This window comes from Delphinus delphis, chromosome 3, assembly GCF_949987515.2.
Source record: "Delphinus delphis chromosome 3, mDelDel1.2, whole genome shotgun sequence".
Classification (NCBI taxonomy): Eukaryota; Metazoa; Chordata; class Mammalia; order Artiodactyla; family Delphinidae; genus Delphinus; species Delphinus delphis.
In genome coordinates, this window is record NC_082685.1 from 94810337 (window position 1) to 94836486 (window position 26150).

The window sequence follows — 26150 nt, forward strand, 5'->3', positions numbered from 1 at the left end:
AGTCTACCTTTTGGGTACCTATTACATAAAAAGCTTAACTACTATTTGAGGAACTTAGAAGGCAAATAAACAGTGCTTACCCTTAATAGTCTAAGATTTCCTGTGAGTTACAGAACAAATTAGTCAAATGTACAAACCTAAACAAATTATTCTGGGTCCAATCACAATGATTTTTAAAAGATGTTTTTGAGTAGCCATCATGTAGAAATTAGAGACTTTGCCTTAATCAGACAAGATTTAACCCTCACATTTTAAAACATCCATAGTGAACAATAAGAAAAATTTTTAAGTCTACTACTAATATAGTAAAACTGTATTATGACGCAAAACACTTGTTGAATCTGGGAGTTTCAAATTTAAATCCTGGTTTTACCACTTCCCAGGTACCTTCTGTAGCCTCTGTAACCTCGCTTTTTTGATTTGTAAATGAAGACATTTAATGGTCCCTGTCTCGAGGTTGTTCTGAAGAGTAAATGAAATAACACCTTACAGGAGCTTAGCACAGTGCTTGATGCTGGTCCCTCAGTATCCCCTGGGGATTGGTTCCAGGACCACCTGTGGGTATCAAAATCGTCTCATGCTCAAGTCCCTTAAATAAAAGCGCAGACGGTGGGTCCTCCATCTCAGCGGGTTCTGAATCTAAGGATACAGAGGGCTGACTGTATGTTTAGTGTATGGTTCAAATGACTTAAGGTTACCAAAAGGGAGATTCCAGAGGAATCTTTCCATTTTTCAAGGTATTTCAACTATGATTTTATCAAGACGTACAGATACTTTGCTTGCAGCTTTCCATTGTCTACTTGGTGTTCCCTTGAAATAAGCTTTTCCTGCAAGGTATGCAGTTTGTATTAGTGCCAGGTTTGCAGTGTTGGTAACCATCAGTCTGTTCTTTGGTGTACAGATGGCTTCTGAGCTTTCTCCAGAATCATAAAGATCTTTAAAGGGTACTAACTGGAAGGTTAGTGCAGTTCAAGATAATCCTTCTTTTAGTTAAGTGCACTGTAAATTTTCTGACAAAACACATAGTTGCCTAATTAAAAAACTTAGGTAAACCTGCTGCCTCATAGTTTTATCAGCCATTTCCACAGGATAGGGGGTTGAGTTCAGAGCACTTCCCTGAGGTGTAGGTTTGTTTCGTGTCACATTCAGTGCTCTGGGTAAGCCAAGGCTCACCATCTTCATTGTTCTTCATCCTTCCTCAGAACAACTTCCTAGAGAGCATCAGGCCATATCTTAGTTTGCCCTTGATGTGCTTTATGAAGTACTCTGCAACTGTAATGGCTGGGGATGAGGTAAAGTTCAGAATAATCATAAGCTGCACAGTTGCATAATAACTGGGAGTATGGGAATAACTCCAAAGCCCACAACACTCAAAAAGACTAATATTGATATATTTTAAAGGTCTTAGGTTTTTCTTTTACCTTAGTATTATAAATAATGATGACATTAAAATTAACTTTATGTAACATTTAGAATCAAATTATTGTAGGTTTAATCCCATAAATAGGAGCATGCTCATAGATGTCTTATTTAGGACATTTGTCACAGTATTATGTGCTTCCGTTTAGAAAAAAAATCACTTGAAATAAATGAATCAAAAAAAAAACCCTGCTTACTATAACTGCTGTTGGTAGAAGAGGTTTGGCCTGCATTAGGAACCAAGAAACATGTCCACATCAGTTTTCCAAGTGGTTTGGTGTTGTGTAAAGTGGTATCTGGGGAAGGAGTACACAGGTTTTTAAATTTTTGTTGACTGAAGGTCTTTTGGAGAGACGGGAACAAACACACAACAGTTACATGACAATACAAAGACTATACTAAAGAGCCTGATACCACTGATGTAGTGCTGAGGAAATTCCAAGGATAGTAGATAAGTGAAAGGCCAGAGTGCTTTGGTGAGTTGTTTTGGGCAAGGGAGAAGAATTTGGTTGAATAGGTAGACTGAAAGAGCTTGCTAAGAGGAAATCATGCAGAAAATTCACAAGTCAGAAATCAATGTAATATGCTTATTATACTGTACATGGGGGAAAGTGTTGTGTGGCAAAGGTCCAAATTAAAGATGACTTTGAAAAAATATTGAAGTATAGTTGATTTACAGTGTTAATTTCTGCTGTACAGCAAAGTGACTCAGTTATATATTTTTTTCATATTCTTTTTCATTCTTATTTATCACAGGATATTGAATATAGTACCCAGTGCTATATACAGTAGGACCATTGTTTATCCATCCTATATATGAAAAATTTTAAGTTTAACTTGATGTATTAGGGAAAAGAGTGATTGTAGATTTTAAGCAGTGCAATTATTTGATTTTAAAGGGAGGAGGGAGTAGAACTAAGGGAACTTTGTCAATGTTAGACAATGAATTGGAGGAAAACTAGAATCTAAAGTGTTATCATGTTGTCTTGTCAGCCTAAGTATTCCAATTAAGACAACCTGGAATAGAATCCTATTCTATCATACTAGAGTTATAGTCTTTATTGCCTTGTTCTTATTTTAGAGATGGGAAAACGTCTTTAGATGTAAAATTACTTTTCCAAAGTCACATCGACAGAGTAAGGTTGGGAGTGAGAGAAAAGATGGAATTCATGCTACCGGCAAGGTGAATGGTAGGAAAACCACTGTATTCGAGTGGTTTAGACCTTTGTTTCCGGCTCTGGGGTCTAAATTCTACAAGTCACTAAGATCCACAGACTGTGACTTGTCTTCCTGGTGCCGTGGAGATACGAGAAAAAGTCCTCACAACCAGGTCCAGGCTTTGAGTCCTATCTTTCACAAAGTTCCTCCATTTTTAGAAAGTGGGTGGGTTTTTTCACTTGTTTTTCCATAACAGGCCTTTTCATCTTCTCACGGGCCCAAGAAACCCATCTCAGTAGACTGAAGCCCTGAGTGGAATATTTCTGGTTTAGAGGAGGTGGAAAAACGTTTATAGCCAAAAACGTTTTCCCTAGGAAGCAGGGTGGTGCTGGGGGAGTAGTTCTTTTTCCTTGAGCTCAAGGCTAATGAGGTACCTTGAGAGGATCATAAGAATATATTTTTGTCTCACTTGGTCTTTCTCCAGTTTTCAATTTGTGGAAAAATAAGCCCCCTTTCTATAGTTTCCTATCCCTCCTTCTTTAAACAAATTTGAAAAGAACTAATGTTTCTTCTGTGTCAGCAGGATGCATGCTAAGTGCATTGCTCTGGTGGTGACTGCATAGGAAGTGAAATGGAAATTATAGTTTATAGTGTGAAATGGATGGGCACAAGGCTTTTATCTTAATGTAAGCATATCCATAAGTGTGGCCTGAATTGAATTAAGAGTATAGTAATGATGCAGTCTTTACAGGAAGCTTCATCTAAAATATATAGAGCAGTGAAGTTACTGGCTTGCTTGAACCTAACATTGCCATCAACTAATCTCAGTTTTGTCATTTGTTTATAGCCAAAAACGTTTTCCCTAGGTTTGTTTTAATCAAATATAATTTTTTTCATAGTCTAGATTTTCATTTTAACTTGCTCGCTGTTGCAAAGATTTAAACATTTCATACAACTCATACCCCAGAAACATGACTTCATCTAAAGAAGGAAGAGGGTAGCTCTAGTTAGTCCATGTAAACTGTGTGTGTGTCTCACCCCCCCAGCATGCCCCTTATAGAAGACCACATCTTTATTTTTAGATAAAAACATAAAACTGGAGTTCTTATTTTAGGGATGGGAAAACATCTTTAGACGTAAAATTACTTTTCCAAAGTCACATAGACTGAATAAGGTTGGGAGTGAGAGAAAAGATGGAATTCATGCTACTGGCAAGGCGAATGATAGGAAAACCAGTGTACTCGGGTGGTTTTGACCTTTGTTTAACCGGAGTTCAGATAACTCTTTTAAGATGAATCTGATCATTTTATAGCCACAGCTTATATGTTTTTTCCCCAACAACCAGTAAATTCCTATCCTGGAAAGCGGGAAGCAGGGGGAGTAGGGATGGTGGTCCTGTGAGAAAATGCAAGGAGAGGGAGAGGAACCAATAATCAGATAAACATTAATTAAAGATAAAACATTGTTGTAAAGGCCACTGGCATAGTCCACTCTAAAAGCAAGCTAAAAAAATTTTTTAACTCTTCTTTTCAAAATACATTATTATGCTGGAAGTCAGCCAGCCACAGTTAAGTAATCAATTCAGTTTTCATAGAACACATATCTCATGCAAGGGCTTGGCATCATTATCTCCAATCCCCCCGTAAATTTGAACATCCAAATTCCTGCACCTTTAAATACCTCTGTTTATCTTGGAAGTGTTAACCCGTGAACTAGCAAAGCCTCCTCCAATGATATCTTTGGCCTCTAAAGTATTTCTTGCAGAATCAATTTTACTTCTCTTTGGAGACAAAATACCAAGATTGGACTGGGTAATTGGTTACACAACACAATCAAGATGACGTGGGCTCATTCAGGATCCCCAAGTTATATGAAACAGAAGGTGCAGGTAAATGAAGGGTTTACTTTCATTGTGCTTTTTGGTTCTCTGACTGCCCTGGCAAAGACAAAGGGCAGTTCACTAGTGTTTTTATCTGGTGGGGAGGGAAATTATTTCAGGAAAGCATTTTTCGTAATTTTCTATAAAAATGAGAGAATGTACATTCCTTTAATCTGTAGATGGGAGATTTATCAATTTTCTAATTATTCATGTAGTTCAGCAGATTAGTACTTAATAATGATTTCCTGAATATAGCAAAATATCAATGAACGAATATCTGAGATAAAGTTCTTTTACGTTGCCTGTGTTTTTAAACTTTTGTCTGATAATTTGAAGTTGCCTTTCCAACTGACCCTCTCATTAATACCTTCCTTGATTCAAACATTTCATTGGTCTCTTCCCAGTTGAGAGTAAACAAATTAACACTGAGAAGCCATTTCATTCCTTTTACTTGTGCCTTCCCAGTTGAGAGTAAACAAAGTTGATGCTAACCAGCCTTTCATTCCTCCTACTGGCCTCTTCCTAGTTGAGGCTAAACAAAGCTGACACTGAACAGTCATTAGTCATTACCCCTGCAAAGTCAGTTTCTTCCTAGCTTTGCCCTTCTTCCCCCTCCCTCAAGCCCCCAGCAACATTGCACAGGGCTCTGACCCTCTTCCGGCCAATCTGGTATTTAGGACCTACCAGTTCCCCCACCCACCTCCACTGGAATTTGGAAGGAGCTGCTGTCAATTGCTCCCCATTGTTTCTGTTTTGAATAGTTCTAAATAAGCTCAGACTCAGTTACTTAACGCCTACTCTTTGGAGTTTCCATACCTTGTGCTAAAATCTTTCAGGACCTGTACTCTCGAGGTCACTGTAGCCTTATCAACAGGCCAACTCTCCTATTTCACCTACCCCAGATTCCTCCTCCAGGGCCAAGCATTGTATGAAGTGACACAGCAAGGAGGATAGTGGAGGTACTAATTCTTCGCTGCATTATGTTTTCTAACATTCTGGATGTTATTTCAGTTGGTGGCCCCTGCCTCCTCATCAGTTTTTACCTGTAATGAACTAATTAACAACAAGAATATTACTCATCTGTATTATTATCGGTACTCTCTGGGAGCTTTGTGTGTGCTGTTGCACTCAGCCTTCCACTTTTACCATTGGGTGATCAATTTTGAACACTGAATATGTCAGTTCAATTCCATTTCTCATATTTCTGAGTGGTACCCTTAACAGGATTTCTAAAAATATCGTTTTGGTTTTCACTGTAGTCATCTACCCTGTTTCAATACTTTGATTTTGCTTATGCCATATGACTAGAGATGGTTGCAGTTGACAGTGAAATCTAATGTGTGAACTGTAGAATATGTACTAAAACAGGCACACTGCACAGGGGTTTCTCAGGCGCTTCCATCTTCATCAGGTGTTTTCTATATCAGAGAGAATGGTGAGAAACCACTGAGTTGTTTTTCTAGATAGTCTCACAATAGCACTTTAAGGTAAGAAGTCTTTAAGGGCAGACAAGGAAGAAATGAATATGCAAAGGCTTCGGAAAACATCTGCTGAAGAACTGGGCCTAATGAGAAAGAAGAAAATATACTATCCAACTGGAATGTTGTATATCCACCTTGCTAGAATTCTTTTTTTATTATTATTTCTTAAAATATAACCCAGTAAAGATCATGTTATATTTATGAAATTATCTTTGCAAAACTGTTTTGGGGTTCTCTAAGCAGATGTTCACAGTTTGCCTTTAAAAAAAATCTTACAGAGGTTGAAGATAAGTTTTATTAATAAATGTTTACCCTTCGTTTTAGTTAGCTTTAGTGGTGAGTACCTTTTAATTCACTCTATGAATATGTGTCCCTTACTATTGATGAATGGGTATGAAGTTGACTATGAGAATAGCAGTGATTTGTTTGAAGATAGTCTAGCTTTTAGGAAATAAATATATGACTTTCCAGAAGGCTAGAAAATGTATGATAATATTTGTGTTCATTTGTAATATACCCATAGTATCATAGATGTTTGATCTGAAAGAGAGCATCTGGCTCAAACCCCTAATTTTCTAGATGAGGACTCTGCATCCAGAGAAGATAAGTGACTTCTTCAAAGTTATGCAGATAACTAAAATCAAGTCCTAGATCTTACTAATCCCAAATTCAGTGTTCCTTCCACCACACTACACAACCAAAATACTTTATGTACTACTGGAATTAAATTTAAGCCCATAAAAAGTCCATTATTGATTGAAATCCCAGAATTATTTCTAATTTTTCTACTTTTATATTATTAGTCTCACTCCCCTGAGAAGTCCGTATTATTTTTTCTGTTCCTCTAATGGGAACCTAAAATATCTTGGTTTCTATCTCAGTATCACACTGAAAATATTTGCATTCATTTATGCTTCATATCCAATCAATATATAATAATTTTTTGTCTACAAACCATCTATTTTCTCCTTTAAATTATGAACTGGATGGCAAGGACATTGATGATTTCCTATTTGTTACAGCCCATGTAAAGTACACTTCGGGACCCTATGAAAGAAGTGTGACTTCTTTCAATTTCTTTTTTTATAATATCTTTGCATTCTGGGGCAACCCTATATGTCTGTTGTGTGTGGCATATGCATACTCTCTGTGGGCATTTTACTAGGTGATGGTCATTATAATAGGAATTACTATTACAGCCTCATTCCTTCTGTTTCCTTTTATTAATTAAGCCCACCGCTTGTAGAAGCGGTTGGTAGCAACTAGCCGAAGAAGCTGATCACATGGAAAACATCTTATATAGTCTTTAAAGAACCGGTTTCAGTTAATCATATAGTACAACATAATTATGGAATCTGAGTATTAGAAAGAACATTGGAAAGCGATCTCCTGTGCCTACCCTGGAAAAATATTTTAAATAAAAGTGAGGAAGTCCTCAACAAGCCATCAACAACTAACATAGGTTACAGCCACTAAAATCAGTTCTTTTATATCTGGTTTAAATCCTTATTACTGCAGTAGAATTCTATGACATGTCTCCTGTGGAAGGACTATTTAACATTGTTGTGAGTGGTGTAGGACATCGGTAGAAAAAGCAGCTTTGTTTTCTTCAGATATTTTCATAACCACCTATATTCTTTGAAAAATATATTTTTACTTCTCCTGAAATTTTTAATATAAAAAGTTATCCTGAAAGGAAATGAAAGGAAGTGAATGATATCAGAACTCATTAAAGTCAATCTTGGGAACGATTTGCCTCGAAGGATAAAGAAGGAAACAAATGTTCCCAAGCAAGTCAAAACACAGACTATGAGATTTTATTTGCCACTGCCCATCAAAAGTGACTATAATTTGGGTGGGTGAAAAAATTAAACACTTGGCTCCCAAAGAGATGTTCCTGGATTCAGATGCAATACATGATCTGGTGCCTGGCTACATCCACAATCTTTACAGCACTTCTTTACCGAGAAGAATTTAGATTATACTGATTCTGAGCTGGAAGTCCTGAGCTGGAAACTCCTTTGCTACTAAGGAAACTTTCTTGAGAAATAACCTTCTTGCTTCTATATACCTGAAGTCAGCACATTAGAAGATGAGTGACCAAAAGAAATATGTAAGTCAGAAAGCTGCACACCATTCAGGCAAAATCTGGTTCGAGAGGAAAGCTGTTCCCATGATTAGTGAGCTTCCCCAGCTAGCCTGTAGGTGGGTGTGTTTAACAGAAGGAAGCAATGGGAACCCGCCTGTCAGCCAGCCTTTTGAGCTAATTAGCTCAGCATACAACAAAGATAAGTGAGCCTGGGAGGAGGGCCCCCTGAGGGGTCTTTAGATTCTGGGAAATGTCTGATTGGCAGATGTTAAAAGAGATTCTTTGGTAATCCTGTGCATCAATGAGCTGCACAAATTCAGACCAGGACTGCAAGAATTCAGGCATGAGGACACTGTGCAGCAGGCTCGCACAGGCAGACCCAAGATGGACAGAACCTTGGAATCCTTGAGACACATCATTGCCCAAGTCTTGCCTCACAGAGACCCGGCTCTAGTCTTCAAAGACTGTAAGTACTGAAGGGAAAAACGTTTTTTGACTTTTTTAGAAAATAGTCCTAAATGTCTAGTCACATCCTATTTAAGTATGTTTTCTCCTAAATCTCTGTAGTCGTGTGCTGTGGTCTAAGTGGTATTTAACTTGTTCCTGACTTCAGACAGAATAATTTCATTTCACCTACGGGTATCAGTCGCTGGGATATTTTGTCAGTGATACATCTTGTTAACCGTTTAGAAGTCTGTCTTAAAATCTAAGATTCGCCTAAGACTTAATGAACTTTTCCAGATGATTTTTAAATAAGACTGATTGGTACTAGGATTAAAACTAAAAATAACTTGAAAATGATAATAAAGTATGTCTCTTTTTTAACCTGTTTAATCCTCCATACCATATATGAGTTATGTTTAAAAAGTATTGTGTTTGAAATTTTTTGTTGCAAACAAATTAATAAATCACCACTGAGCTCTTAAATTTTGATAACAAATTATAACACTTTAAAAGGCCAGTAAAATGAGATGTCTTCCCACTTCTGCAACAACGCCCTCCCCCTCCCCCCCAAAAAAATCTAAACAGCTATGGCAAAGTTATTTCAAAATCTTTTTTTAATGGTTATGAAAAATAATTCAATCAAGATTTCCAATTCTAGCAATACTATTAGACCATTTATCATGTAACTTTGTTTCTGGAACCAATTTGATTTCCTGCTGCTGCAAAACAGACTATCTTCACCTTGTATCTTATCTACAGTGGGTTTCATATTACAAAGGGCTTCTGAAACAGAACTTTGCTATGGAACTGCCCAAAAGGTAAAATGCATATGGAATTTTTTTTTTTTTTTTACTTCAATAAGTTACAGCTTTCTTCTTTGTGAATCTCGTATGTTTGTCTCCATCAAAACATCAATGGTTTGTATTTTTGCTTTCTGATTGCTGAATAATGTTCGTTTCCAGATGTCCTTTTATTTTATATTTCTCATATGTGTGATGAAGAGAAAGAAATGTTAGGCAATTTTATTCTATAAAATGTTCTTCTTAGAAATTAAATTGTAACCCATTTGCCCACTAAGGCATAAAGTGAAAGCCTGCTCTTTCTTTCTTTTTTCTTTCTTCCTTTTTTCTCTTCCTTTCTTTATTTTGCTTTCTTACTCCTCTTACTCTTTCTCTTGCTTTCTTTTAAATATTGTCTTCAAGCATGTGTCAATAGCTATGTTAGAACTAATAAAAATCACTCCCTCCCCCAGACTAGCCTGGAGTCTATTCAGGTTTGGCATGTTTTTTTAAGTGAAAAGGGGAGGAAAGAATGCCTCTCTCCTACAATAGCACTGCATTCACTAGTGAAGGGTAAAAAGGATCTTGACCTGCCTAAGACTTTGGATGAACTGTAGAGGACCAGGGATCATGTGGTGAGGGTTTAGATAGTAGAAACAGTAAAAGGAAATAGAGGTGAAATTTTTCACTGAGTTCATTGTGAATTTAAGAAATTTAATCTGAAATTATATGGCCCACTTTTTGAGCTGAAATAAATCCCAGCAATTGTTTAGTTTACCAGAGAGAATAAAACAGAAAAGGATTAAAATAAAACATACGTTAGGTTCCATCATCCAGGCCTTTGTGGGAACTCTTTTATATGGAAAAGCAAAGAAGTGTCCTGTTTTATATACTTCATTCCTTAACATAGAACTTAAATTTCATCAGATAGCATTGCCTGCTTACCCTAGAATGGGCTGCCACTCTGCAACTGCTTGTATGGCTTAATAGGTGTGAATTGTAACTTCTGAGCCTCTCCCTCCAGGTGTTTCTAATCTGAAAAATGACTAAATGAAAGTAAGCCAAAATGGCAGATTTCTGTGCCAGGGGTTTTTATGATATCCAAACATCCAACCACTCACCATCCTCATGGAATAAATGGGAACAGTTTCACTTACTTTCTGGGGCAGACATCACAAGTCTGCCTAGGGCCTATGCCCTGCCTCAGCAACCTACCATGCATGTGCCAGGGTTTAGCACATGGACTCATTTTCTTTGGCACACCCATAAGTTGCTGCCACCACAATCCTGCTTTACACAGCCTGTAAAAAGCTGCTATCAACCTTGAATAGCAGGTTCTAAGCAGCCTCCCTTCCTCCTAGTCACTCTTGGCTCCTTTTCCCCCACCCCAGGCCCATCTCTTTTTGCCAGAAGGAAAGAGCTAAGCACTTGAACACATCACTGTCAATTCCTTAAGAAAAATTGCTACCTTGCTTTCCTACAAGATGAAAAGCCAATTCAACAATGCTTAAAACCGTGCACAGTTGAACAAAGGAGCATAAAATAATAATAATAATATTCTAAAAGTGTTTTTCTAAATTTCTCTTCAATGATGCAAAGGCAGTTTTTTTCTCTTTATTCTTCAGAAACATATAATACAAGGAATGTAAACGATCATTTGATTAATTTGTTGCCCTCCCTTGGCTTTTGATTTGTTTAAAAACAAGCAATAGTAAATTGAATTTTCTCTTCAAGTTGGTCAGGAAAAGTACCCAGAGAGTTTTCTGGTCTGAGACCGATGCACATGGGGATAGTTACATTCATTTAAGGAAATAAAATATGAATGTTTTTCTCAGCCAAGGAGGCCCTCCAAGTGGCATTTTGTAATGTATTAAACCTCTCATTTGTTTTAGACAGGTGTTCATCTGGCAAAAGTTGTAATTTGTTTTTTATTTTCTTTCCTGAAAGGAAATAAATTTCATGACATTTTTTCCCTTTTTCTCTATTTTGCGTTTCAAATGAAAAATAACGGAAAGAAATTTTAAATGAGGTGGGCTCTCAGTTTGTAATTTGCTCATCTAAGCTGACACTGGACTGTTCTTCACTACCTAAATGTCTCCATTTTGTAACAGGTATCTCTGGGAGTCTCTACCACCAGACAGAATCTCTTTGTAGAGAAATTAAGGCATATATCCATGTTGCCCTTCATTCTTGGCTTTGTGCAACATCCAGTTTCTTTTCATGTGTCATGTGTCACAATCAAAGATGAGCTATCCTGAAAGCAGCCCTTGTCAGCTCTTTTGAGAGTTTGTGTGTGAGCTTACTATCTGTTTGCCCCTGTTTAACAATTTCTCACATGCTTTCCCAAAGGAAATCACCGCCCCATGATTTCAAGATGTCTGCACTTTCAGATCCTACTCTGAGCGTTAACCCTTCAAATTACAAGAGCATAATATGCTTATCTGCCATCTTCGGATCCTTCTTCATGCATTAATAGTAATGCTAAGATGTCAGTCCTCATCATGTGATTAAGGCACTATGCTAAGAAGGTTTACTCTTCACAGCAAGCCAATAACATAGGTACTATTGATTTATAGATGAGAGAACTGAGGCTTGTGGAGGTTAAGGTGACTTGCCCAAGGCCACACCTAATAAAATGACAGAGCCGGGATTCAAATTCTATCTTCCAACCTCTCACCTTCAGCCACTGCAAGACATTGCCTCTCAGAGGTGTTACATTACCATGTCATTTGTGCTGTCATGGCAGTATCTGTTAGGAAAACAGAGGTGGAACTGAAATGGACTCTTCTGGGTGTATGGAGAGAGCTCATTAAATAGGCATATCTGAACAGGAGTGTAACAGGAGAGTAATAAGGGAAGGGCATTTTTGAGGAGAGAGAACAGTTTGTCCAAAGGCAGATCAGGCAATACAGGAACAATGCATCAGGGGAGGTGGAGACAAGGCTGAGAAGGCAGGTGGAGTCACGCTCAAGTGTAAGCAACAGGGGTCCATTAGAGTTAGCAGTGATCGTAGATTAGTTCTGGAAGTGTATGGCCTCATGTTGTATTGGGGAAAAGATTATATTGACATCTGCTACAAGTATACTTCCTGATACTAAGCTGGAGAGAATTGCAGATTTTTCACAGCAAGAATCCTTTTGCCCATGCAGGCAAGATGCAATACATGCCTATAGGGAGAAACCACTTTCACTAAATAAAGGCCAAAATCAAGGCAAACTTTTCAGATAGTTAAAAACTATCTTAGCTGTCATTAAAGCCATGAGAACATGTTGGTTTCTAGCACTGATTTATAAAGTGAAGTGTTAGATTTCACTGTTCCCCAAAATTTTATAATGAAAAAATATGGTGGAACATTTAACTAAACATTGCACAATTATAAAAAAAATTTCTCACATATTTGAAGTGCATTAACTCTCCCATTTGAGGAGACATTTTCTGCATGAAAGGTTGTATTTATACCAGTTAGGTGAATACTTCAAAAAGTACATTTTTACCCTTTGGAAAAATTGGACCATACTATAGAGCTATTAAAAACATCTCAGTAATCATGAATCTGGCTGTATGGAATGCAAGAGAGGAAAAATTCTCAGGAGTCAAGTATTTTCCCCATCCCATGCTTTTTAGAGTAGTTATCTAAAATCTATAAATTTGATGATACATTTATGGTTTTTGCATTTCACATAAAGGAATGGAGTAGGATGTGAGGGATGAAGGCACTTGTGCAATAAAATTCCTACACGTATTGCATTGCATTCCACCACAGAAAGTGTGCTGGAAAGAGCATGGTTAAAAAACAAAAAACAGGGACTTCCCTGATAGCGCAGTGATTAAGAATCCACCTGCCAATGGTGGGGACATGGATTCGATCTCTGGTCCGGGATGATCCCACATGCCACGGAGCAACTAAGCCCATGTGCCACAACTACTGAGCCCATGTGCCACAACTACTGAAGCCCACGCGCCTAGAGTCCGTGCTCCACAACAAGAGAAGCCACAGCAATGATGAAGCCCACACACCACAAGGAACAGTAGCCCCCGCTCTCCGCAACTAGAGAAAGCCCGTGTGCAGCAATGAAAGACCCAACGCAGCCAAAAATAAATAAATAAATTTATTTTTTTAAAGTGAAGTATTGTTATAAAAAAACCCAAAAAACAAAAAACTCCACTGCTTGCTAGCTCATTTTGGATTAATGATGGCATCTTAATTACAATAATTTGAACTCTGATAATTTTAGCATCTAAACTGTGGATGTCCATTCTACTGAAAAAGCCTACTCAAAAGCTAGTTTTACTTTATCTATTACAGGACACAACTATTTTTATTGAATTTATACTAAAAGAAAAATGCAGATTTCATTTCAGCTATCTGTGGCATAAGCACTGTTCTCCTTTTTTCAGTAAAGATACATTTGGCAGAGTTTAAATACTGAAAGTCTTAGTGCCAGAGGAAAATTTTTCAAAATGGAAAAAAAGAAGTGGCTTCTTGATCACTTAATGGCCATATCTGTCTTAATACATTTATTTCTTAATATATAAATAAGATTTAACAAATCAAAATAAAATATGAGTGACACCCATCCTGTGATCAAATCTGGTGCCTCTTCATGGTCTGCTGTCTCATCTCACCATAGGCTTTTTTTTTTAACAGTTAAGATTTGTTAGCCTGAACTCAACTTTAACAACTTCTGAAACTCATGTGTTAAGTTACAGCCCATAATAGGATACAGCTGCACAAGGGTGAGTTTCTAAGTTATGATTTTTCTGTTTAAATGATACGGTTTTACTGATTATGTGCTACAGATTGATTTAAGAAATGTAAGACAACTTTAGAAGCCTTTCATAAAAGAATCTTCTTTATTTAATACATTTCATATTGGTGTTTTAACCCCAAAGGCTCTTATTTCTTTTCTTCCATGTTCAAATGCTCATATAAGTTTAGTCTGTCAAGGCAGTTTTAAAAATCCTATTTTAAAAGAAAAAGGAAAGAAAAAAGAATCCTACTGAAAGTTTAATAATGACAAAATAGGCAATTATTACACTCCCTGTAGTTTTCTACATTCTCTCTCTGCTGTCCTTAGAATACTGTTTGAATTATGGTGTTGCTTTTTTTTTTTTCCTACTGGGATGATAATCAGTTGATCCCTATTTTGATCTCATCCCATTAATGCAGCTGTGGGAACCCATCATCTAGTCACCACCCCTTTCACACTTATGGGCTGTATAGTGTAGTTTACATTTTTCTCATGTGCCTCTGTACTATGAGTTATAGTTTTGCTGGCATGTTTTTGTCCACACCTAAGTTGGAAGTCCCAGGAGGGCAAAGCCATACCTTGCATTTCTATGTAACCCCCAAGGTGTCTCCCACAAGGCCAGGCACCTAGCAGGTGCACAACAGACTTTTCTGGTGGCTGATTTGTTTATTTTCTCCCTCACAAAAAGGGGGAAGATTTTTCCCATTGTCAAGTGAAATATGATGAAATAAATGGTACTGGGACTTTCTAAACCATCATCCATTGACACCTTAATCACAGCCTAATTGCATGCAGGGTTAAGCTGACAGCCCCATGAAACAGGAGGCAACATGGAAGAAGGATGGGCTGTGAAAATAAACACAGCCACCTCAGGCAACTTCCCCAGAACACTGCCTCAGGTTGGCCTTGGTAGAGCAGCCCAAATTATCCCATATACCACACTGGCAGTGACTCAGATTGCCAGTCCTTATATGCATCCTCAGGGTCTACCCTCAGCTCTGGGTCACACAACTCTGTGTGCACCAAGCTCTTTAGGGCCAAACTCTCTCCGTGCCTTGTACATAAACCCTAGTTGGATAGCTGTGGCAGGGTCATGGAGAGCTTTCTTATAATGACTCTACCCGGGGAAGGTATGTTACATGCCTAAAGCCACATTTGCACAGATTTGACCATTCTAACTAAACAGAACTGGTCAGCAAAGTAACAGTGTTTGATTTTTTTGTTTGTTTTTTGTTATCTTGGATCCTTGGTTATCTAAAGTCAACAGTCCTACGAAGTCTCTGAAATATAGTGCAGTGTCAGTGCCCAATGGCACATGGGAAAGATATCAATATATACTTCCTAATTGGTTAAGTGGATTACATGAGGTTTTTAGTCTATGTAGCTTTTGTGATTGGATGACATCATTTGAACCATGGTGCACAGATAAAGCACATTTGGGAGCTCAGGCCTGCTATTGCTGCTGCCGTTCAATTGTGATATATTTAATGACCTTTTATTTTAATGTCTTTGTGATTCCCTCTTGTTCCTTGATATTCTCTCCCCTCTGCCTTCTTAAAAAATTATCTTGTACATCCAAAGATATTTTTTTAAAAGTGTTATTTAAATTTCTCCCCAAATGACTTATAGTTCAGCAATTTAAAATTCTAAAGGTGAAAATTAAACCAAAACGAACGATGTACTTTTTTGCATATTATAGAGAATCTCCCAAGAGGTTAATTTTGTAAAAAAAAAAAAAAAAAAAAAAACAACCCAAAGAATCTTAATTCCCTCAGAGAAAGTGTTCAGGGTAGAGAATGGGGACCAGACCAGAAGAAAAGAAAAAGCAAACAAAAGAAACACAACCAGCTTCCCAGCTGCTGAAGGAGCTATGCACTGACTCTGGAGCGTTACTAAAAGAAAATAATGCTGGGAACAAAGCAAGACTCTTAGCTGTCTCAGCTCTGTTGTGTGGCTGTGGCTACCTTTGAAAGAGTATCTACAGAAAAGAAGAAGGGGCCCAAGATTCCTACATATTGTACATGACACACAAGCTGTGTCAGCAAGATTCCATTAGCCTGGTCAAAACTTGTCAAAGCCTGAGGATGGTTATAAATGTTTAGACAGCTGGCTCTGTTGGTCAGTGTCCTGGAGTTAGCCAAGCCAAGCACAAGACCCACAGGTACCCCATTTTGCTTGAATGGCAAATTGGCATCATGCCTTGAGCTGGCTCCTTAAATTATCTGGGGGTCCTTTTCCTATTTCTCCTCAACAAATCTAGGGAATCACATTGACAAAAACAAGTTGTACATGATTGAATTGCTAGAATAGAAAATACTGATTAACTTTATTTTAAAGTATCACCTGCTAAGAGTAATTAAAAGATTGTATTAAAATATTGCATAACAAAAAAATCCATCTGTTTGGAGGCAGAGAATCGATTTGAAAATATGTTTAGCATCTTGAAAGCCTCTTAATGGTTTATCCTTAAATGGTAGCCTTTCCAATTTGTCTTTAATTGTTTTTGGCAAGGGAAATTTTGCCCAGCTAGAATTTTTTTCTCATGTAAGGCATAAAGAAATTGCTTCTTTTTTTCTGATAGATTCATAACATAACATTCATAACATACTTTTAAGACCCCTTATTACTGACAAATGACTGTCTTCCCGGCAGGACTTACCTGGTATTAGGTAATTGAACTGGGCAATGAACTGTAATGTTTCTACTTTCCTGAAGCACAATCAGTCATTAACATTGATTTCAAATAAGAGTTAGCCCCTCTCTGTAGTTTTTGCTAAGAGCAGTTCTATTGCCATTAGCATTTATTAGAAAGTGAAAAATTGGGACAGACATCCATGTCTCCAGATTTTGAGACATGTAGCATTTCATCTATTTATTTTCTGTCCATTATGAAGCTTTGACTTTAAGAGTGAATGATATTAAAAGAGCTTTCTTTTTTCCATCTCTGAACTCTTCACATATTTTGGAAATAAATTAAAAAGCACAATGTGTCCAATTAGGAATTTTCAGATTTGAGAATATTTTTAGAATGTTTAATGACGTGGTTTCCAATACAAGAACAGTCAGTCTCAAAGATGCAACATGCAAGCATATAATCATGCCTTTTCCTTTCTTCCTTCACCTTCTCTAACCACAAATAATAGCTAACACTCTAGTGCTTACTATGTGTGAAGCTCTATTCTGAGCATTTTCCATTTTAAGCTTTACAGCAACCCTGTAATGTAAGTACTATATTTTACAGATAGAACAGGAGCACTAGGTAGGTTTCTTACAGCGGTAAAGACAGGATTCAAACCCAGGCATTCTGGCTTCAGAGTCCATGCTTTTAACTACGTAAGGAAACTGCTGCCTGTTGATAAAATGTGGAGATAGAAGATGCAGTACACGTTTTATTGTGTTCAAACCAAAGCCCCTATAATCCATGGGGCATTTACATCCTCTCCATCTCAGAGTTCCCATATGAAAACATATATCATGTGTCCCTATTAGCATCTTCATCGTGTCCAATCTATGAAAATGACAAGCTCTGAGTTTTTAGGATAAAGGCCCTCTGAGTGGCTTCATGCTCCTTCCAGACTACAAAAGGAGCATTCTCTTGCTTGCTGCATCTCCTACTCACTCCTCATAGAGATTTTCTGCCCAAGCTCCTCCCAGAGAGACATTCTTCCTGGGCTCACCCAGATGCATAAGAGCAACTGCACATTCTCTCCAAGTATTTGTGCCCTTGTTCTTCATGAATGGAGCCACTACAGGCAGCTCATCACCTCAGGCAAAGACAAAGGACAAGGAACTCTGTGTTCCTGCCTTTCTCTCCCACTTGGGTAAAGCTGAGGCACCAGAACAATAGGATCAATTTCCAATTATTAAAAGAAACAAACTCCCCTTACCCTGTCTCTTATCAAATTGTACCCCCTTCCTAATGGCATCCTTCCCTATTGCTCCCACACATAATTCCACAGCTGAGACATTACTGTTTTTCTTACTCTTTTTGTCAAATGCCACTCTCACTCCTTTGAGAGCACAGTTTCTATCCCTTCCCCCATCCCAGTTTAAATCTCATTTTTCTGAGGTGGCTCAGATTAGGCCCTCCTCCTATGCATATTTTTATTCTTTAATTTATTTATTTATGTGTTTTTGGCTGCGTTGGGTCTTCGTTGCTGCGCGCGGGCTTTTTCTAGTTGCGGTGAGTGGGGGCTACTCTTCCTTGTGGTGCATGAGCTCCCCTCATTGCGGTGGCTTCTCTTGTTGCGGAGCACAGATTCTAGGCACGCGGGCTTCAGTAGTTGTGGCTCGTGGGCTCAGTAGTTGCAGTGTGCCAGCTCTAGGGTGCACAGGCTTCAGTAGTTGTGGCACAGGTTCAGTAGTTGTGGCTTGCAGGCTCTGGAGTGCAGGCTCAGTAGCTGTGGCGCACAGGCTTAGTTCCTCTGTGGCATGTGAGATCTTCTTGGACCAGGGATCGAACCCATGTCCCCTGCATTGGCAGGCGGATTATTAACCACTGCACCACCAGGGAAGTCCCCCTACGCTTGTTTTTTTTCTGACCTTTTTAGTTCACATTTATCTACTTTTCCCCTTGAATCTGTTTAATTATTGTGCCGTAAATTTTAAAGTTTTAAATATTACCTTAAAATCATTTCTGTTCTACAATGTAGCAGTCTAGTATTTTGTTAACAAATTATATTATGAATTCATTATTTCTGCAATCATATTGTAAGCCTTTATGAACAGAGGCCTATTTTGACTGCTTTGTTGTTTTTTTTTTTTTTACTCTATACCATCAAAGACAGGGTTACCAGATACACCAGTGCCTCATTGCTGGTTAATTGTGGTGTTCTGTTACACAATTCCTGATCTCAGAGACTACTTTCAAATCCTTTTCAACACAGTGCTCCAGGCAGTCAACATAAATGGATTAGAATTGACACTCTGAGACAAAAGTACTTACCATTCCTGTTCAGGATTTCCCTAAGTCCTAGTTATCATGAAAGTAAAGCCGCAGCTGGCAAGCAGCTAGCAATCACATGTTTACTCTGCCCAGGCTTCATCTTTCTGCACCTCCTCAGCCATCTCCATCTGAGCCATGGCTGCCACCACCACATCCATGCTGTGTGGGTACCATGGTGGTTCATATAAGAAACCTCCTATCTAGAAGGAAGTCTTGATCTCTCCATGAATCGTAGTACCTTCACCTATCTTCTGTATGTTCATTCAGTTGCACAGTACAGATATGTAGTTTTCTTAGATTTCAAATGAATTCAACAACTGCTTCTAGATGAATAGCCCTGTGCTAGATACCAAGGAGGCTACAGAGGGGAATGAACTAGAGTCCCTGCCCTCTAGAATCAGTCAGCTGTGAGGCAAATAACGTAATACTGTACTCTATAAGATGAATTGTTATCACAAGGCATTTCATTCCTCTGGCCAGAAGTAAGTCCAGCCAAGTCTGACTTGATAAATTTAACCTGGAGCACCACATCTATTTTATTACATGGCTTATAGGAGATTAAGTGCTAAGACATAGGGCCACTAATGGAATAAGAGCACAGAAAAGTACATTCATATGGGCTAGAACCAGTGGGCAAGGCGTGATGGAGGACGTGGCATTTCCTCTGAACTATGAGAATAAATTGGATGGATAGAAGGGAGGGGCAGAAACAATACTCAGGATAGGAAGGAGAACTTGAACCAAAACACAGGGAAAAAATATGCAGTATATGTTCAAGGACAAGTAAAGACACTGCATTTGCTGAAGCTGATTGAGAATTTCTGCTAGAAAGGGTCAAAGGTTGGATGGTCAAAGTGTTCCACATTGTCGGATGTCTTCATTGGTAAACTGCCTTCTGTGAAGTTTGATGCTGAACTTTATAATCAGAGAGAAAGCTTGAGGAAGGAGAAAATGAAAACCTCATTTATGAAAGACTTGCTTGGGGATCTAGTTACCACTCTGAAAACTGTCCTATTCAGATTTTAAAACACAGTGATGAAAAAAGTATCCACACTAATGTCTATAAACTGCATAGCAAATTGTCGTCTTGTTGATGTGAAAATTTTCAAAATTGCTGAAGAGATTTGTCTCAGTCAGCTTGGGCTGCTGTAACAAAATACCATAGACTGGGTAGCCAAAACAACAGAAATTTATTTCTCACATGTCTGGTGGCTGGAAACTCCAAGATCAAATTGCTGGCACACTCAGTACTTTGGAGAGAGCCCTCTTCCTGGTTTGCAAATGGCTGCCTCCTCACAAGGGAGAGAGAGGAAGCTGTGGTATCTCTGTTCTTATAAGGACACCAATCCCATCATGGGGCTCTACCTCATAATCTCATCTAAACCTGACTAACTCCCTAAGTCCCCACTTTCTAATACCATCATATTAGGGGTTAGGGCTTCAACATATGAATTTGTGAGAGACACAGATGTTTAGTCCATAACAGGGTCTATTACATGTGTCTGAGAAAACAATTTGGAGCAATGGAATTCATTAAGAAGTTTGATGTGCAAAGTCAATTCAGAGGTTAAATTGCTTTCTTTACTCTCAGATGTTATGAACTGATAGAAATCACAAAAAGGAACTGGATTTCATGCTGTTGTTCCTAGGATCTCCCCAACAATTCTCTCTCCTTCCACTTCCTCCCATACCCCCAGCCTCAGCCATTTGACATTCTATTTCTTTCTTTTTTTTTTTTTTAAACATCTTTATTGGAGTGTAACTGCTTTACAGTGGTGTGTTAATTTCTGCTTTATAGCAAAGTGAATCAGCTATACATATACCCCCATATCTCCTCCCTCTTGTGTCTCCCTCCCACCCTCTGTATCCCACCCCTCTAGGTGGTCACAAAGCACTGAGCTGATCTCCCTGTGCTATGCAGCTGCTTCCCACTAGCTAATTATTTTACATTTGGTAGTATATATAAGTCCATGCCACTCTCTCACTTCATCCCAGCCTACCCTTCCCCCACCCATGTCCTCAAGTCCATTCTCTATGTCTGCGTCTTTATTCCTGTCCAGCCCCTAGGTTCTTCAGAACCTTTTTTTTTTTTTTAGATTCCATATATTTGTGTTAGCATACGGTATTTGTTTTTCTCTTTCTGACTTACTTCACTCTGTATAACAGACTCTAAGTCGTCCACCTCACTACAAATAACTCAATTTCGTTTCTTTTTATGGCCGAGTAATATTCCATCGTATATATGTGCCACATCTTCTTTATCCATTCATCTGTCGATGGACACTTAGGTTGCTTCCATGTCCTGGCTATTGTAAATAGAGCTGCAGTGAACATTGTGGTACATGACTCTTTTTGAATTATGGTTTTCTCAGGGTATATGCCCAGTAGTGGGATTGCTGGGTCGTATGGTAGTTCTATTTTTAGTTTTTTAAGGAACCTCCATACTGTTCTCCATAGTAGCTGTATTAATTTACATTCCCACCAACAGTAAAAGAGGGTTCCCTTTTCTCCACACCCTCTCCAGCATTTATTGTTTGTAGATTTTTTGATGATGGCCATTCTGACTGGTGTGAGGTGATACCTCATTGTAGTTTTGAGTTGCATTTCTCTAATGATTAGTGATGTTGAGCATTCTTTCATGTGTTTGTTGGACATTCTATTTCTTTATAGTAATTTTACCAGTTAAACATCAGTTACCTTGACAAAGGCAAGACCAATAGATGACCTGTAGTATTAAACCCTGAAGTCAGAGAGTTGCTCAGCTTGGCTCCAGCATCAGCCAAGTTGTTATTCATCTGCATTCTCTGGGTCTCCAGCTGAGGATTCACTACCTCTCTCCTGTCTGGTGTCCAGATTCACTATGGATGACCAATTTATCTTGTCATGGCTGTGGATAAAGCCCTTTTCCTTTAGTGTCCATTCAGACAAAGTAGAAACTCTTTAGAAAGAATTTCACTAAACTTTGGGAGAAATAATGCATAGCCACAAATGATGTATCCCAGACGATAGCTTCCTGATCCTGAGGTGGAAGGCACAGTCAGACAGAGAAACTTGACCTTGACTTTTGTTCATGCCCCTCTTCAAAGGAAGCCTGTTCCAAAGCCCTCCTCGGTCTTTTGTCATTTCCTCTTGTTCCTCTTGTGGTCTCTCCTTTAGCCATTATTCCTTGAAAGAAGGGACTGGAATGGGAGGCCTAATCACAACCCCCCTCTGAAGCCCACAGCTGGTGGGTATTTACAACATTGTTTTAAACCAGAGCAAAGTGTTAGCTGAAGATTAATCAGGATACCTGTTCACATGACACAGACTGCTCATTCACTGTGACAGTTCCAAGCTAGAAAGTGTCATATCACTTGTATGAAAAAAATACAGATATTAACCTTTTGCTTTGTTTGACTGCCAAAAACAAGTATCAGAAAAATGGCCCATAGAAAATGGTAGGTGAAGTAATTCTTGTGCAGAGCCTCCTACACCTTTCCTACCAACAGCCTCACAAAGGCAACACATCTTCCATACCTTTCATGACATTCAAATATTCAGTTAACCTTTATTCTTCTTCTAAAATGCTTCTAATAGATGTAGACATGCATGAAAACAACTTAAATTCCATTATAATTAGGAGTGGCTCAGGATGAGCAAAGAGCTAGACTATACACCCAGACCAAACTAGGTTAAAAATCCCAAGGCTAAGACTTAGTAGCTGTGTGATTGTATCCTGAGCATCTTTTATTTCTTATCTCTATGTTGTGGATAATACCTGTTGTAAGAATTAAATGAGAAAATGCCTAGTGCCTGGCATATAATAGGCACGTGATAAGAGAGATGAGAATAGCAACTTCGTCCTATCCTACTCAGGACTTCTCAAGCTTTAGTGTGCATCAGATTGCCTGAGAATCTTGTTTAAAATGTAGATTCTGGTTCAGTAGGCCTGGGAGCATGAGAGCCTGAGGGGCCTGGAAGGTGACTTGAGGAAGTTTGGAATGAGAAAGAGTATCAAGACATAGGGTCTTCTATGACTTGCCAAGAAGTTATTTGTTCTGTAGGTAATGAAGGACCCACAGAAAGATTTTAAGATGTGAGTGATTTAATTAACCATAAGATTCAGAAAGATTACCTGGAAACAGTTGAGGATGGGTTGGATGGGAGGGTGATTGGAGTCAAGTGGGTACTGTGGTATATCTGGTTAGATATGAACCAATGCAGCAGTGGCAATATTAACTGAGAGGAAGTGATGACTATCAGAGACATCAGGATACGGAACTGACAAAATCTGGGCATTTATTAGATCTGGAGAGAGGAAATTAAGTTTAAAGTTCCTGTCAGGTTTCTGATTTACGTGACTGGGTATATGATTATATCACTTTCTAAATAATTTGGGAAAAGAGTTTACGGAAAAGAAAATGGGTTGAGTCTGGGAATATGTTGAATTTCTGTGACATCCAAATGGAAGTATCTGTTAACAAAGTTGGAGTTACAAGAGAATGTTTTGGGAACTATTGGCATATATTATGGTAGATGGATTCATGGAAATAGGTTCCGTCATTCAAGAACAGTAGAGAGAGAAGCAAGAAAAGACAATGATAAGGCTCTTGTGCAAATCAACATGAGGGGTGAGCAGAGGAAGAGAAACCCATAAAATAGACAGAAGAAATGATAGAAATACAGAAGAAGAATCAGGGAGAATACTGTCAGAAAAGCTTAGGGAGATGAGAGTTTTTAGAAGAAATTGATCGGCTGTGTCAAATGCAGTTAGAGGTCAAGTAAATAAGGACTGAAAGTTAGAATTAGTGATATTTGCCAAGTAGTTTCAGTAGCATAATGTAGAGGAAAGCCAGATTGTTGGTGGGTTAAAAATGAATGGCAGGGGGACTTCCCTGGGCGTCCCGTGGTTAAGACTCTGCGCTTCCAACTCAGGGGGCATGGGTTCCATCCCTGGTCAGGGAACTAAGATCCTGCATGCCACATGGCATGGCCAAAAAAGAAAACAGAATATTCCCGAGGTTAAGTGTTTCTTTTAATTGATTCATTGATTCATTCATTTATTCATTCATTTGTTGTCTTGAGCATACTTATGGCCGCTGAGGAGTGAGTAAAGAGAAAACATTTAAAAATAGGAAGCCAAGAGAATCACTAATAGAACAATGCCCAGAAGAAGCAACACAACTTCATTTGAGACTGAAGGAAATAAGGTAGAGCTGGGCACTTGTGCAGATGGGTCACTAGATGTAGGGAGGGATATCACACGCTTGGTGGCTTAAGTTTGTAACGTGAAAGGCAGTATCATTGGCTGGGCACTGAAGGTGCAACTGCAGCTGGCGACTAAACTGTGTTGTGAGGCCTTTCCTCAAATTTGGGTGGTTTTCTTCAGCAGTACTTGACCCTTTGCTTGCCTTTTCTTTGACATTGTCCATGAACCTTGTTGTTGCTACTTCAAAAAAATAAAGGAGCATGTGTTTCATAAATAGAGCATCTTCAGATATACTGATCTTTGAAATTCCAAACAGCATGCTGGCCTTCTTCCCTCTGCACTCCATTCATCTGGTTTTCCAGTCGACACGAGGAGATAGAGATAGAAAGATGGATTGTGTGTGTGCATGTACATATGTTGCACTCTTTAGAGGTGATGACATACGTAAGACCATCAAAGAAATCTTCCAAGGTTGCAGAATAAAAAATTTGAAAACTGCTACATTTATTCATGCAGAAATTTTACTTAGTACCCACCTTTGAACTCTTTAATCCACACAGTTTTACGTGCCAAAATTCTTGTGTTCATTTTACCTAGAAGAGCATGAATCTTCAGCTCCTTACTCCACTTTTCAGCTGAACATCATTCAACAATGAACCAACTTAAAATAGCCGGTTAATGGCCCTTGTTGACTATCAGGGCAACAGACCACTGACTTCGGTTTTAGGCTTCAATCTTCAAGACATCTCTGCTAAATTCTGTAGGTCACGGGCAAATTGAAACACAAATCAGCCCACTCACAAAATACTTGTTTTCCTGGACATGGGAGAGAGAGGAAGTTGGGGAGCAGAAATACAGTTTAGGAAATAAAAGTTCTAATTCTATTTTGGGTTACATCAACTGGTGGAAAATATTACTTCAAATGTTTTTGAATGAATGAAAAATGTCTGTAATTACCAAGCTCACCTTGACCACTTAGCATGTATTTTATTGGTTAATTCAATTATCCCCTCTGATAGTCTTATATTTCCCAGTTTCTTTCCCAAAACACATCTTAAATACTAAAAACTACAGTTCTTAAATATACACAGGCATCCAGTTCCCTGGGTGTCTTGCAAATTTTCCTGAACTACACCTTGTAAAACTGGAAGCTGATGGGTGACCTAGGAATGAAGTGAAAGAGCCAGGTGCTCTGGTCAACAGCTTAGAAAGTGGTTGTGCAATGTTTTTGCCTCCAAGTCAAACTCTGTGACTCTCCTGATTCCCTGCAAAATAACAAAACCCAGCATTTTGAAGCACATGTATTCAGAAATATATCAGGAGAATGTCAAAGGGCATAGACACCATATTACAAAAAGAAAGTTTGAAAGAAGAAAAGCTATTCAATCTAGAACCTGAGGAAACCTGAGAGTGGTCTATTTTAGTACACTTTTATATGCAAGTGTGAGATGCCAATTCAAAACGGTTTAAGGTAAAAGCAGATGTGTTGGTTCAGGAGCTTAAGCTATGACATCAGAACTTAGTCTTTCTTTCTCTGTCTCTTGGTTCTACCCTTCTCTATGTTGGCTTTCTTTTCAGCCATGAGTCTCCCTTGCCTGGGCAGCACCATACTTCTCTCCTATAACCCCAGCAACTCTAGTGAAAAAGGAGAATCCAGTCTTCTGACATTTCCAACAAAAGTCCTGGACTCATTGACTCTAAATGACTTGACTTTGGTCTAATCCCCAATCCTCAACCCTGGAGAAGACTTGGTTAAAGGAAAGGTGGTTCTTCAAGGAAAACTTTCGTGCTATTCCTGCAAAGAGGGACAACAAATGCCAGGGAGGCAAAAACAACAGATGTCCTATACCACCTTCAATTATGTCATGGGTTCTCTTATGAATATGGGGATTAACCTCTATGAGGTCCCAGAAATGAGAAATAGCCCACTTGCATGAACCTTATAGGAAAGCAGATTTCCACTCACTTCCCAAAATGACCTTCTTATAGTTAAAACCATTAGCATTTGAAATGGGCT

The 26150-nt window shown here is 38.6% G+C and overlaps 1 protein-coding gene across 1 annotated transcript in view; it reads left to right on the plus strand.

Annotated features, from left to right (window-relative positions):
- Nucleotides 1–7731: 7731 nt before the first annotated feature.
- Nucleotides 7732–26150, plus strand: part of LIX1 (limb and CNS expressed 1) — a 48827-nt gene continuing 30408 nt past the window's right edge. The window contains exon 1 of the mRNA XM_060006990.1: nucleotides 7732–8492. Within this exon, the coding sequence (XP_059862973.1) occupies nucleotides 8411–8492 (82 nt within the window). The 5' untranslated portion in view covers nucleotides 7732–8410. The remainder of the gene's footprint in view (nucleotides 8493–26150) is intronic.